The sequence below is a fragment of the Maylandia zebra genome, linkage group LG15 (assembly GCF_041146795.1).
Source record: "Maylandia zebra isolate NMK-2024a linkage group LG15, Mzebra_GT3a, whole genome shotgun sequence".
In the NCBI taxonomy this organism is placed as follows: Eukaryota; Metazoa; Chordata; class Actinopteri; order Cichliformes; family Cichlidae; genus Maylandia; species Maylandia zebra.
The window spans coordinates 23343667-23358083 of NC_135181.1; the positions used below are offsets into that span (position 1 = coordinate 23343667).

At 39.9% G+C, this 14417-nt stretch overlaps 1 protein-coding gene across 1 annotated transcript in view; it reads right to left on the minus strand.

Moving 5' to 3' along the window:
• Nucleotides 1-1002: 1002 nt before the first annotated feature.
• Nucleotides 1003-14417, minus strand: part of aig1 (androgen-induced 1 (H. sapiens)) — a 30498-nt gene continuing 17083 nt past the window's right edge. The window contains exons 4-6 of the mRNA XM_004568442.6: nucleotides 4781-4896; nucleotides 4313-4479; nucleotides 1003-1605 (exon numbers count right to left, since the gene is read on the minus strand). Of these exons, the coding sequence (XP_004568499.1) occupies nucleotides 1586-1605; nucleotides 4313-4479; nucleotides 4781-4896 (303 nt within the window). The 3' untranslated portion in view covers nucleotides 1003-1585. The remainder of the gene's footprint in view (nucleotides 1606-4312; nucleotides 4480-4780; nucleotides 4897-14417) is intronic.

The window sequence follows — 14417 nt, forward strand, 5'->3', positions numbered from 1 at the left end:
CCCACGCAGTGAACAGCGGACGCTAATGTTTTTGTCACTTTTACAGAATCAATCTCAAAGTAAGGTCAGTACTTCCACGCTTCAAACGCTGCACGCTCATCCTCTCTCCCGCACTCGATATATCATCCATTTTTGATCTGCACACAGCTGTTGTCACGAACGTCGCACTTGTTTATGTCATTGTCATAAAACACTCTCGCAAACGAAATCACGGTTTCGTAACGCAGCGTGCTTACGGGAAAGTAACAGTAATATAATTACCTTTTTTGCAATAGTAATCCCTTACTTTACTCGTTACTTAAAAAAGGTAATTGGATTACTGCCCATCTCTGTTGGCGACAGATGTAGTGAAGTACACACATTGGAGGACCTTTGATGAATCTGTCTTTCAGTCTCAAGTACAATATTCAGCTTTCAGACACCTTTTTTTTTTCCAGGTGTTTCTTTGATTAGATGTGTCGCCAGCTTTGCTGATGTTGTTGCAGGAAGCCTCGTCTCCCGTGACATGGTCTTGCTGTATTTCTTCAAATCAGATGGACTCTGGTCTATAGTATTCGGTAGTACTGACATAAATCTGATTGGCACACTAAAAAGGACAGAGTATGGTAAACGAGTCCAAGCATCACAGCTGAGCAGAGAGCACTAACTACTCTGTTAGATCCACTACTTCAATATAACTGCCAGGAAAAAGCTACTTTCTGTTGCCCCCTTTGTCACCATTTGACATACCTGTAAACGCCATATTACAGCTGTCCTGATTATTATCAGTGGCCTCCAACAGCATCAATCAGGCAGGTCATCATGTAAAGTGTGGCTGTATTTCCTGTCTTGTGACTTGCTATTAATATGTTTTGAACTTTGAACAGTTTGTTAAATCGACAGTCAGCCTCTGCACAGAGCTGCTGCGGTTGTAACTCGCAGCCAAGACGAACCTGTTCTCGTAAGTTTCTTTGGTTTTTTGCAGCATCGAGTGCAACTCTGGATTCACATGAAGAAAGAAAGTATTTTTAAATCAGACTTTATTGATAATTTACCGACCTCTAGTTTCTTTCACACATGTAGTGAGAGCGCAGGATGAATAGCACTAATAATAATAATAATAATCTTCAACACAGCACTGGTTTTCAATCATTATGAAGAAGCTAATAAAGAAATTTGTTCACTTGAATGTGCTCATTCCACAAAAACAAGTCCCATTAATGTGTGTTTCCTTTCCCTGCATACATGTGTTACATACACGTGTTTGCTGCATGTCAGAGTTGATGTCCTATGTTTTATGAAGATGTATGTATGTGCATATTTCGTCCATGTTTTGTCCTCGATCTGCAGGATGGATGCTTAGCTTTCGCTTCTGAGGAAACGAAAGAAAGCAAACAAAAAGATGAGCTCTCATTCATTACCTTTTTTTCTTCCTTATTTACATTTAATCGATGATGCATCTGTCTTCTTCTTTTTACTGCGTAATGTTATGGATAGAGTTCAAAAAGTACGTGTCTTTTCCACGTCCAGAGATGTCGCTTGTTTGTGTTCTGGTGCTGTCCTGTGAGCGCGGGGCAGGAGCAGTCCTCTGAAACGATTCTGAAGATCACTCACCTTTGACCTTTTCTTTGAGACAGAGACAAAAGGGGCCAGATTTAGTGAAAAAGATGGCAGGTGACCTTTATGTTACAAAAAATAGAAATCTGAGCATTTTTTGAGCAAAAACATGAGCCCGCACAGAGCCACCTTTGGTCCTTAGAGTGTAGGTGACACAGGTTAATGAGCAGGTGTGCGGCTACTCTTCAGAGCGCATTTATGATTATTTGGTCCTTTTAACTGTGCATTTTAAATAATATTATGTTTTTGTTGCATTTAAGAAGAAATGCTCATGTATAGGCACGCTGTGAACACACAGTTACTATAAAGATACATGTTTTTGTGCAAATTAATCAAACTAAGTGACCTAATTTAATAATAAATAAAATAGAATAGCTTTGAAAATACTACAAAAATAACAGTGACAAGCTTCATTTCTATAGCAAAGCACTCACAAGGTGCTCCACAATAAATAGCAGTGTTAAAACATTACAAAGTACGTAAAATGAGTAAACGTGAGGCTTGAACAAAATTATTATGAAACATCAAACAAAAGCCAGCCTCCACATTTTGTTTTGTTTATTTACTGAGGGGAACTGATTGTGCTGATCGTAAGAGGAAAATTGTTCCACAGTTTGGGCCAAAACGGCAAAAAGCAGCCAGATTCCAGCCCAGACCTGGAATCTATAACAGGAATTGATTGTCTGATCTGAGGGACTCAGGGTCGACATGTAGTGATTTTAAAGTAATCAGTGAAATTTTAAATTGGATTCTGTAGCGGATGGGAAGCCAGAGTAATTCTGCGAGGGCTGGAGTCGAGTGCTTGTGAGCGATATTTCTGCTGTGTTTTTTACTAACTGTAGACAGGAAACTGCTGCATCACTGAGGCATGTTTACAATGAGTTGCAATAATCTAATCAGAAGGAAATGAGGATATGGATAAGATGTTCGATTGCATTATTTGGAAGAACTGGTTTGACCTTTGCATTTGTAATCTGCGCACAGTGAGGCCGGACAAGACTTTTGATATACTGATTGAAACAGAGACGTTGACAGAAAAAATTGCACAGGTTTCTAGGAAATTGCTTCGGGTCAGTTATCAGGACACTTTCAATATAATTTTGACTCAGGTCCACCCACAGACCAGGCATGCCGCTAAGCCAGCAGTGTTGGTGGTGAAAGCAAGAAATCTGTCCACTGTTGTTTGGATTTAGAGTCCAAAGCTAGGGGGACTCAAAACTAACCTTTTAAATACTAAACACCACAACTGAGCTTCAGATAAACTAAGAGGATAATGAACCAGGTCATAGACACAGACTGTGACTCGCATTTTAGTTGTCAAAACATGAACTTTTTTGTAAAATTCTGTGTATTTGTTGCATAGTTTTTGCACTTTCAGTGCATCTGGAAAGTATTCACAGCACTTCACTTGTTCCATATTTTGTTATGTTACAGCCTTTATATTCAACTTTAAAATTATGCACATAACACCCCATCATTTGAAAGTGAAAAAAGGTAGCTTGAAGTTTTTGCAAATGTATTAAAAACAAAAACGTAACATACACATAAGTATTCAGAGTCTTTGCTTAATACTTTGTTGAAGCATGCTCTTTTTAAGTACGAAGCTAAAAGCTTGGAACACATATTTATGGGATGTTTCTCTCATACTTCCTTGCAGAACCTCACAAGCTCCACCAGGTTGGATGGGGTGTGTAGATTCAAGTCTGGGCTCTGGCTGGGGCGCACAACGGCACTCAGAGAGGATCCTGAAGCCACTCCTTCCTTATTTTGGTCGTGTGCTTAGAGTTGTTGTTGGAAGATGAATTTTCGCCCCAGTCCAAAGTCCAGAGTGCTCAGGAGCAGGTTACCATCAAGGATGTCTTTCTTTTTGCTCTACTCACATGTCCCTCGACCCCAACTAGCCTCCCAGTTCTTCATGATGACAAACTTCCCCACAGCATCATGGAGCCTCTACCATGCTTCACCAGGTGATAAGTGGTGCCTAGTTTTGTTTGTGTTTAAATTAATTTGCAAGAATTTCAAGGTAACTCTTTACATTTTGTCATTATGGGGTACTGTGTGTAGAACTTTGAGGTAAAAAATGAATTTAACTCATTTTGGATTAGGGCTGTAACACAGTCAAATGTGGACCAAGTGAAGTGCGATGAATCCTTACAGATGCACTGTAGAGAATGGAAAGAATCACTTACAGCAATGATGAGTGAAAATGACACTTGTTTTATTGCTAAAGAGCAGCGTGCAGCTACAGAGTCGCAGGTTCTGTCTTACGGCAACAATAAAAAGGTTTCCGCTCTTAAGCGTCTGTCCTTGTGTGTTTTCAGATCTCTGCTTGGAGCCTGATTTTGACTCTGTCGTCTCTGAGAAGCTTGTATCTAGTGACCGTTATTTTACAACGTTCGATTGGTTCTGAATCACATTTTATTCAACTTGAAAATAACAAAATAATTTCTTATTATTTCTTATTACTTCAAAAGGATGTTTTACGAATTTAGCCCTCGATGTGTGACAGCTGAAGGGATTTTTGAGACTCAAAATGTGGTTTTAGTGTCAGGGTTACAATTGGGTTATGGTTATGGTAGGTTTAGGGTCAGCATTAGGCATTCATTTTTGATGCTTAGGGTTAGGGTAAGTGGCTATGGAAAGCATTATGTCAATCAGATGTCCCCACAAGATATAAATGCCCAGTGTGTGTGTGTGTGTGTGTGCGTGTGTATACCTGTGTGTGGTTTCTCCCAGATGTAGCTGTTGAGGATTTCTCCGAGGACATAGAAGACACCAATTACTGCCATCATTGCACTGAAGAAGGCGACTCGAGCTACGGGTGCGATGCGCTCCAGCACCGGGTACACCCACACGCCCGTCACCTGGTGCACCCAACATGTCCTGAGCAAGCAGAGATATTGATGGGCTTTATTTTACACATCAGTTACTATACTGTAGTCCTTTGGCTTAAGTTGAACTAGAGGTAGACTGGATGCTACACTGACTATTAATGTATTCTGTGGCATAATAAAACCAGTAGATTTCACCGCAAAGCTAAACATACGGAATTGTTGTTTGATTACATACTGCACCTTTAATTCTCCCATACTGCTAAATGTCAAGGCACTTCACTTGTTACTTATTTAGGACGTGTGGTGTACGCGGCATTTATTGACTGCTGAGAAGAGTAAACATTCATTACCAGAGGATATATCCCACACCGAAGCAGCACACCGCCGCCAGACCCCACAACCTGCTGGGATACCGATGGTGGGTGGTCCGCATCTCGATGATGATGAAGGGAAGGACAGTGGTGTGCTGAGCGAAAGAGAGGGGAACAGATGAAGGTAAGGATAGCTTCAAAACAGTAAACATCTTTCTGGCATTCATTGAGAGGTTTCTCTTGAACTACCCAAAACCAACAAAAGCAAAAATGGGAATTAGGGAACTAATTGCCATTTTTGGCATATTGTATCCAATATTCATCGCAGCTACATCATGGACAAGGCTCAGTGCAGACTTAAATCGAAAGATGGTAAAGTGACTGCTGAAGCTAGTTAAATCTTTGAAAAAGAAGTGCTTTCCTTTTCAAAGATTATTTTATATTACTAAACCAAAGGCTTCCAGTTTCAAAAAGTCACAGTTACACAAAACATCGGGAAAAAAAGTTCACAAATCTTACAATCCTTACAGGACAAGAAGGTTACGGCTTAGTTTTAACCTTGAGGTGCTGAAGGCCACGGAAACACTAGCATGATAATTAACATGGCTGGAGTAGAGACTGAAGATTTTTAAGACTGAGATGATATCCTAAAAGTTTCATTTTCAAGTTAATTTAATTGAAAACGACTTCATTATATTTTTTTTGTTCGTACTGTGATTTAATTTTTTTACCAGCTTGATAAGGTTGAAGTCATAATGACGTGGATAAGAAAAAACGAAAGGATTTTAAAACGCTTTTTGATTGAAGCTTAAGTTCCTTTATTTAGAAACAACCACCTAATGGCCATTTGTGGTACTGCACATGAAAGCAGCCAAGCTATAAACAGCTAACACTTTATTATTATTGTCATCACCATTATTGGAAAAATCTCGATTATGAAGACAGAGCCATGACTCTATTCTGCTCTGTATTCCTTTATCCAACCAGCAAAACAAACAAGGAAATAACACACTATCCACCAGCGTTTAATTTTCTTTAATTGATTCATTTCTGCAGTCCCAGAAGTCCAGAAAAACTGGAATAAAATAAATAAAATAAGATCCCTGTACTCTTTTTACATTACATGTAACCCCAATTGTCACTGGTTTGGTCTGTTTTTAATTATTCATTCATCTCTAAATACAGAATGTGTGTGTGTGTGTGTGTGTGTGTGTGTGTGTGTGTGTGTGTGTGTGTGTGTGTGTGTGTGTGTGTGTGTGTGTGTTCAGGCACCAGAGTTATCCATCTAAACACAAAAGTGCCATTTAATGGAGGTCACGACATGTGGTGCTATTTTCTCTGAAGCCATTTCTCACAAAAACACATGAGAATTGTCATTAATGTGACACACTCACAGCTGTTTGCACACGCACAAACACACACTTCCTGCATGCTTGTAACATCTGTCTTATTCATAATCCACCAAACATCACTAATTCAATCATTTCATCCCACTATTAAAGTCCACTAGTGTGCACTACTATCCAGCAGGGGGCACTCACACACATGCCTACAAACCAAAAATCAAGCATAATTGTCTCAGTAGAGTTTAAACCTCTTACTTCACTTGCTCTCAGAGGAGCACAGCTGTCGATCGGTGTGTGTGTGTGTTTGTGTGTGTGTGTGTGTGTGCGTGTGCGTGCGTGCCTAACCTGAGAAGTGTCAAACAGTTGAGCCTTTTAGTCTCCAGCAGTTGAGCTTGTCGGATTTGTTATGTTACAATGGGATGATGTTCCCAGACGGACAGCTGGGAGTGATGCTGTTTGTACGATGCTGTGGGCTACAGTGGATGTACACGCTGGTGCATTTCTCCTATAAGAATTCTTTATAAGGAAATTCATAAACAATAAATGCCTGCATCAATGTGAACAGCTAAAAATGGAGTACCCAGCCACAAACTGAAGAAACAGCTGTAACAGAGGCGCAAAAGACAACAAAACTGTAATTCAATCAATTAGCTACACAATTATGCAACAGTATCCACGCTTCACTCAACAAAGTAACAGATTAGCGGCTCCTGTGCGAGTGACTCAGCGTATCTCAGCAGGTTCACTGTAGGAGATGATCTCTGCTGGTGTGTGAGAAAAGTCGCTGCAGTGACAGAAACTGAACGCTTTCAAGTGCCACCTTAGTTACTCATGCATAAAGTTCAGGTAAGCAGTAAATTATGAAGGATCCATATGGTTAAAAATAAGTAGCCTTAAAATGTAAATAATTTCTGCCATTTATGGTTTCCTCTTTATATTCACATGCCGCAAGGGCCAGAAGGTACGAATGCTAATGCGCACCACGTTCACCGTTTTATCATCAACATTCGACAACATCTTTGGCTTTGTAGGTGGGATCATTTTGTGCAGAAACAATCATATGAAATGCCATTTTTATGTGAGAACCTGAAGCGGAAAGATTGGTTTAACAGAGGAAGTTGATAACTTCTGCCATTATCTCAGATGGGTTTCAGACATGTCTGTGAAGGTTCTCAGTCATCCAGGTCATCGTAGTTAAAGGAGCTTGCAAAGAAAAGCGTCTGGACTTCTTTAAGTTGCTTAAGTTGCTTCAGCTAAGACAGAATGATCGGCTGAGTTTTTTGTAGTTTAGCCCTCTGCTCTACCTTGTGAGCTGTAAATGTCTCAAATAAATCAGTATATACATTTCGACACAGGAAAACAATAAGTGACCTTCAGATTACAGCAGAATTTCAGTGTTAAGTGTTCAGTACTAAACTTCTCATTGTCTGAGAGACAGGATGTGTATGTAGCATACATGCCAGTAAGTAACAACACTGCATCATTTACAGAAAACAATCTTTATCAGATCAATAAGTGGAGTGGCCCACACTGATTAGCATCACTTTCGTTTTTCCCAGCCTGATTAGCTGATTTTGTGGCTTTACAGCCAGACTGAAGAGCAGACAGAGCTAAGTGATGGCTGGTGCTGGATTTTTTTTACAGTTCATAAATACATTTCAAAACAACCACCTTACAAATAAACGAATGAATCTAAAAAGAAAAAAACAGCAAGGAAATCAGTAAGTGGTAATCTTTCCTTCAATCATCAACGGTAGCATGACTTTTGTGGCTTGCCAGGCTTTAATCAGATGCTTGCATAACACCAAATGATTATATAATAATGCAGCCAATATGCATAATTTCTAAAGTCCCTGAAAGCTACACAGGCTACAAACAAGTGACATACCCATACTCGCTGCAGCTTACAGCCTTCTGAAGAACCACAAAGTGCATTTGGACTAATGAGCTGATCACGATGATTATATATGTACACTACGGTGCAATACAAACATGTAGACTTTGTTTATCTCAGTCAATGCTTCTGAATGAAACTGGAGAAAATTGTCCAGTCTGGCCACAGTGCTATTAAGCAGTTTCAAGGTCTCTTGCTAGCTAACATGTGGTGCACGAACAATGAAACCGGATTCATTTCTAATCAAAGTCGCAAATTAAGTGGAGCGAAACGAGGGAAGCTTGCAAATAATAAAAAGAAAATTGAAAAATAACTCCTAAGTATGTCATTGCGTGTTTTCACAAGCTTACCATTAAATTAAAATATTTAAAATTTTAATCCATGTGACAGATTCTTTCATTTACTAAATATCGTGTTTAAAAGTGAATTTAAGCAGGACGCATGAGGCCCACTCACTGGCTGTGAATTCACCAGACAATGACCGCACCATTCTCTTATGTGTGCAGTTGGACATCACAAAGTCTTTGCGCTTGAGAATTAGCAGGCAAAAACAACAGATTATTCCCAATCTATCTACTGTATATATCCACAAATATCACACATGCACCTTTTTCAAAGAGGGTCAGAAAAGTTCAAGGCTGCTGTGCATGTCTTAAAATGGCTTTAGTTTCTGTGTCTGTAGGGAATCGGAAGGTTTTGACGTTCAGTTACAGTTTAGCAATTCTCAAACATTCTAAGTGGTTTTCACAGCAAATTAAAAATTTCTGAGTGTCTATTTGTGAACGCAGCACTGATCTGTACACTGACCGCGGTGTCAAAGCCTGACCTTGACTCCTTTTCAGGCTTCCCTTGAAGCACTCGGAAAGGTCAGCGTGGAGATGCCAAGAATGCACAAACTGAGTAACAATATAGCTCTGTCTCCTAGGGTCTTAAATTTTAGGTTTCTCCTCCTTCATTGTACTGTACACACAGACACACAAGCAAATGTCCTGACGCTGCATTTTTCCCCCGTGCGCCTCAGAGGAATTCCAGTCTCCCGGTCAAGTATAAGTTTAGTATCTGCTGAGAGGACGCGTAAATAATACTCCCTTTATTCCCTCTGTCCCTCTCGCTCTCTATTTTTGCTCCTGTGTCTCTTCCTTTGTTGTTCTCTCTCTCACCCTCTCTATGTCCATCTCCCCCCAGGAGGTTTGCGGTTACACTCCAGCAGCCAGCTTTCGGCCTCCGTGGAAAATCCCCCCTCGCCGGCAAACAGCAGTGGTGCGATCCTGTGGTCTGGGGCTAAAAATGGGACAAACCATCTCACACAGAAATACACAGCTGGGGGCCGGGTGGGGTCACATGACTGAGGGCAGCTTCGCGAGGTCAAACATCTTCCAGCGGCAACGAACCGCTGAAACTGACGCATCAGAAAAAAAAGCTTTACTGTGGGAAAGGATTTAAAAGGAAACCATCTGACTCGCAAGTTCGAAATTCACCAAAATCAAAAGAAAACATTTTATTCGAGAAACACTAACCATGCTATTGATTGGCTCTTGAGAAAGGTGCTACGGCTGAAATTATGACACTCAAGTGGTAGTTAGTATAACAAGTAGGCAACTTTGGTAATTTTTGCATCACTGCAATCATCAGTGGGTTTTAAATTAAACGATCAAGATGTGACTGAAGTGCAGACTTTCAGTTTTAATTCAAAGGCTTAAAAAAGTATTACATTACTGATTACAAATTACAGCCTTTTTTTTAGTCAGAGCAGTCCTCTGTTTTCAGAAGCTCAAAGGTAACTGAACAATTGATTGACAACCAGTATCATGACCAGTTGAGGCCTGTTTCCTTGTTATTCCAAGACAAATTAAGCAGACAAGAGATCTTGAGGTAAACTTGCACTTGGAAGCATTTCACAGGAACTGGAAATATTAGATCCAAAGAAGGAACGTCAGCTAAGCAACAGCAAATGCCTAGAAAATGTGGATGATTGCAGAATTCTGTCCATGGTTAAGGAAAACCCGCTTCCCAACAGCTGAACAATCCAAGAATATGGTGCACCTACCTCACTGGAGGTTTCATTCTCCAAGTCTACAATCAAGACATGCCTTCATGGATGGAAATACAGAGGTTTTACAACAAGGTGCAAACCACTGGCTACACCCAAAACAACAAGGTCAGATTAGACTTTGCCAGAAAACACTTAAAGAGCCTGCAAAGTACAGAGAAAAAAATCTTAGGATAAACCCACTAAGGGTTTATTGATGATGTGACTGCTGACAGAAGGAGCCGGATGAATTCTGAAATGAATATGTTTGGGTAACCTTGAAAAAATAAAATTCATGATTGCATTCATTGTATCCAGGGATACTGTGGTGGGTATTATTCTTTCAGAGTAACTGATGATGAAAGTATTAACTGGTTACAGCTCGTTTTACTAGCTGTGTCCACTTTGATCAGTTTAATTTTCCCATGTGTTTATTTAAATGTATGAGAAATATATGATTGGTGTATAAAATATTGAGTGAGTGCCATTCTAGACCAACACAACTTCTTAACTCTCCACAATAACATCAAATTGACTCTTTTATTAAGTTAAACTGACACTTTTCATATCTTTGCAAACTTTTGTAACCTGAAGAGAATTCAAAATAAACTTCAGTGGGTTTGGGGGGAAATATTTCCCTCCCTATAGTTACAGCTTTAGAGTTTAAGCAGTCAGAGGGAAGCAGCTGATGCAGAGCTCATTGCTTAGTCTTTTAACCCTGCACTGATAAAGGTTTTTAACTGAACTCAAGCTGAACTCTGAAAATCAAAAGATAAGTCTCCTGTTGACATTTTTCTCAGCTTTCCAACTAAAGGAGCTTATCATGTCACAGAGGGACAATCCAGTTACACTTTCTATCACTCACTGAAAACGTGTGTGAACTTGAATGATCCTGCGGCAACACTGCCAGTATTTAGCATGATGTTTTTCTTGGAATAAGTTGCATATTTAACACCAATATTAAAGTTTCTTTTAGCTATCTTCTACTTCTGAAGCCTACTCCAGAGTACTGATCTTTAATGAAGCCAAATGCCCAAAATGTTTTGATAAACTTAACTCTTTGCTTTATTGCATCAACTAAAGGTAAGTAAGACAAAAGAAGTGAAAGCCCTAAAAAATTACAGTATCTCAAGACATTTGCACAGTACTGCACCTTAAATAACTGTAATAGTAAAATTGGCAAAAACCTGCAGCCTAAGTAGCATTTTCAATTTCCCCAAATCAAAAACGATGCTTTCAGTCTGCTTGTTTTAATCAACCCACAATTCTTGCCTCCGAAATTAGTCAGTCTTGGATAATAAAACAGCAGCAGCTCACCTTCTCACTGTGGAGAAGCAATTTCTGATAATTTCCTCTCATTTGACATCACTGCAGCTCCACATGATATGTAAAAGGTAAAAATAGGTTTTCACATTGGCACAGCGAATGAGTCTGACGAGCACACACAGAGTGATAACGATGCAGGCTGAGCAGACAAGAGATGAAGGTTAAGTGTGGATGCTGAATGAGGCTTCTGTGCATGTGTGTGTTTGTGTGTGTGTGTACTGAAACTCCACAGCCAGAACCAGAAGAGCTTTAATAACAAAGCAATGACTGTGTGTGTGTGTGTGTGTGTGTGTGTGTGTGTGTGTGTGTGTGTGTGTGTGTGTGTGTGTGTGTGTGCGTGCGTGTGTACGTGCCATAAGTCAATGGTGTCAGACCCAGTGTGAGGCTATAATCCCCTGTTGCTAGGAGAAACCTTGTGGTGTGTGTGTGTGTGTGTGTGTGTGTGTGTGTGTGTGTGTGTGTGCGTGTGCGTGCGCGTGCGTGCGTGTGTACGTGCCATAAGTCAATGGTGTCAGACCCAGTGTGAGGCTATAATCCCCTGTTGCTAGGAGAAACCTTGTGGTGTGTGTGTGTTTGCCTTTATAAACTGCAAGATTAACAGAAAAAGAAAACACACACACTATCAATCTGCTGGTTTTGCTACACTTATGAACACACTGCTTTGGCCACCATGGAGAAGCCTGACCCTCTGTGGGGCTGGGACACTTCTGTTTTAAGTATACAAGGATATAAATATAAATAAATGATGGTCAGTGTTTTTGTTGTTATTTGTGTAGTTTTCCTAGACACCAACACTAAGCACAATGATGGAACAGGATCCCATCCTTGTACTTATATTCTCCACATTTCCTGAATTTCTTTCAGCTTCGGTGTGCGAGCCTCTGCTGTGTGCCGCTGTCATTTACAGCCATGCTCTTTGGAAGCCTTTCTCTCTTCACTCTTGACTACCATGTCTCACAGTGTGCGCTTCTTATTAGAGTTTTATATCTTTTAAGAGTTCTTAATTATCTTTATCTTATTTTATTTTCATTTAGTTTCCAAAGTTGTTTTGCTTGTTTCACTTTGTCTTCTGTTGTTAAGAAATGCACAGTAAGACAATAATAAAAACACTAGACACAGTCAAGCAGGCTGTAAAACCTATAAAAAAGACCTCTGAATTGTTACTTTCAGTGTAAAGAAATGTCTGAAATGTCTTGAGAAAAAAAAGGCAATTTTAATAATACCTCTCACTTTATCAACATTATAAAGAAACAAACCTCTCTTTTAAATGGTGAGTAAGAAGGAATTTTTCTTTTATTAAACTGAATATTAACAATAAAACAAATTAATTTTCTTGCAGTTAATGGTTCATCAGCTTCTCTGGTATATGAAGTTAATTCTTACCTCCTCTTACACATAATGCAGAACCAAGCCAGTCCACATCCAGGGCTTAAAAAATGTATCTAAGATGCTGGTTTTACATAAAATACATGAACATCCCTTTAGTAAAAGGACTGATTTATTAGAGCCCACCTAATGTAGCATACTTAAGACTGATACTGATGCTAATATTCAGTGATTCTGATATATCGGGTGATATTTTTTTACTTTCATACAACGTTGCAATGTCAACACTCTAAGCATGGCCGAAGGGTGTAAAATACAGAAATCAACAGACAGATCAACAAACAGCTAATATCAGGCGATAATATCAGTCAGCTGATAAATCTTTTTTTAAAAGCAAGAGGGCTTTTTTTTTTCTTTTTTTTTGATTTCCTCTCATGCAGTTGCTTTTATTTTCTTGCATCTTAAAAATGGAAAAATGAGAGTTTGAGCTGCACTTATAAATGGGTCAAGATTGACATTAAAATAAAATTTAAGTTGCAAAAACTGCGCCTTAACTAAATTAACGAGTGAAAGCAACAGTAAAAAGGAGGACAAGCTGCAGAACACCAAAGTCCAAAAGGGTGGCGTACCACAGTCTCAGGGCCCCGTCACGGGATGAGAACCAAGTAAAACTAAGATGAAAAGAAAATGAATCTACGAGTTAAAGAAACAAAGAGCACCACATTCGAAACAGGAAATGAACCATGGTCTCCTGGCTGATAAACCTGTCCCTGATACTGCCACCAATTATCCACCCCACTTTGCACAGCACTGCTAAAATAGCAGAGAACATTAGTTATTCTATTACTGCAAGTTTAGCAAAAGCATCCCAAGCACGGTTAATCTGAATCAAACAACAGGGCAAAATAAGTCTCTTACTCATTTCTGTACCCCACCCATCCCCCTTGTGCAGTCAACTGAGGGGAAACATACTTAACTTTAATCCCAAACCCAAGCCTGCAAATGACAAAAGAAAGCAATCTGCAATCTGTGTGTATAAACTCATTGCATAATGAGCATTAGCAAACAGCGGATAAATCACGACAGTTCAGTTACGAGCCTGCAGGCAATCTTCTTTTTGTTAACTTCCAATTAGCTTCTAGCTGTGAGAGTCAGACACATTATTACAATATCATGTCTCCTCTTTCTCCCTCGGTCAACATCACTCAACCCTTCCCTCCTCCAATGGGAACGGCCATATGGTTGCCGTGGTAGCCCAGATAAACAAACAACAGTGATACCATGGAATACCGCAAAATATTTACAACCACACTTGGACTCACACACACACACACACACACACACACACACACACACACACACACACACACAAAAGACTCCTCACGTTTTCTGTGTCTAAGGGACACGCATGCACGAAGGCTTTGGTAGTGCTCTGGTTGTTTTGGTCTTTGGCGATGGCACCATAGCAACAATTCTATTACATCAACTCCTGGAGTATGATACATCAAACTACACACACACACACACACACACACCATCTTTGTCTTTTTCATTTCAGCAAGCGTTAACGGGAACGATCACCTCACACGCCTCTGTGGATCACTTTCTGGCTGCAGGAAGTTTCATGAGGTTTTGCATATCACAGACAGAGTTCTGGAAAATTTTCCGATTATCACTCACAACACACACAGCTGACAGCACTATCAGCCAGGAGGTGTGGTGTGCTGGTCGTTGTCTAAACATGAGATTAAACCT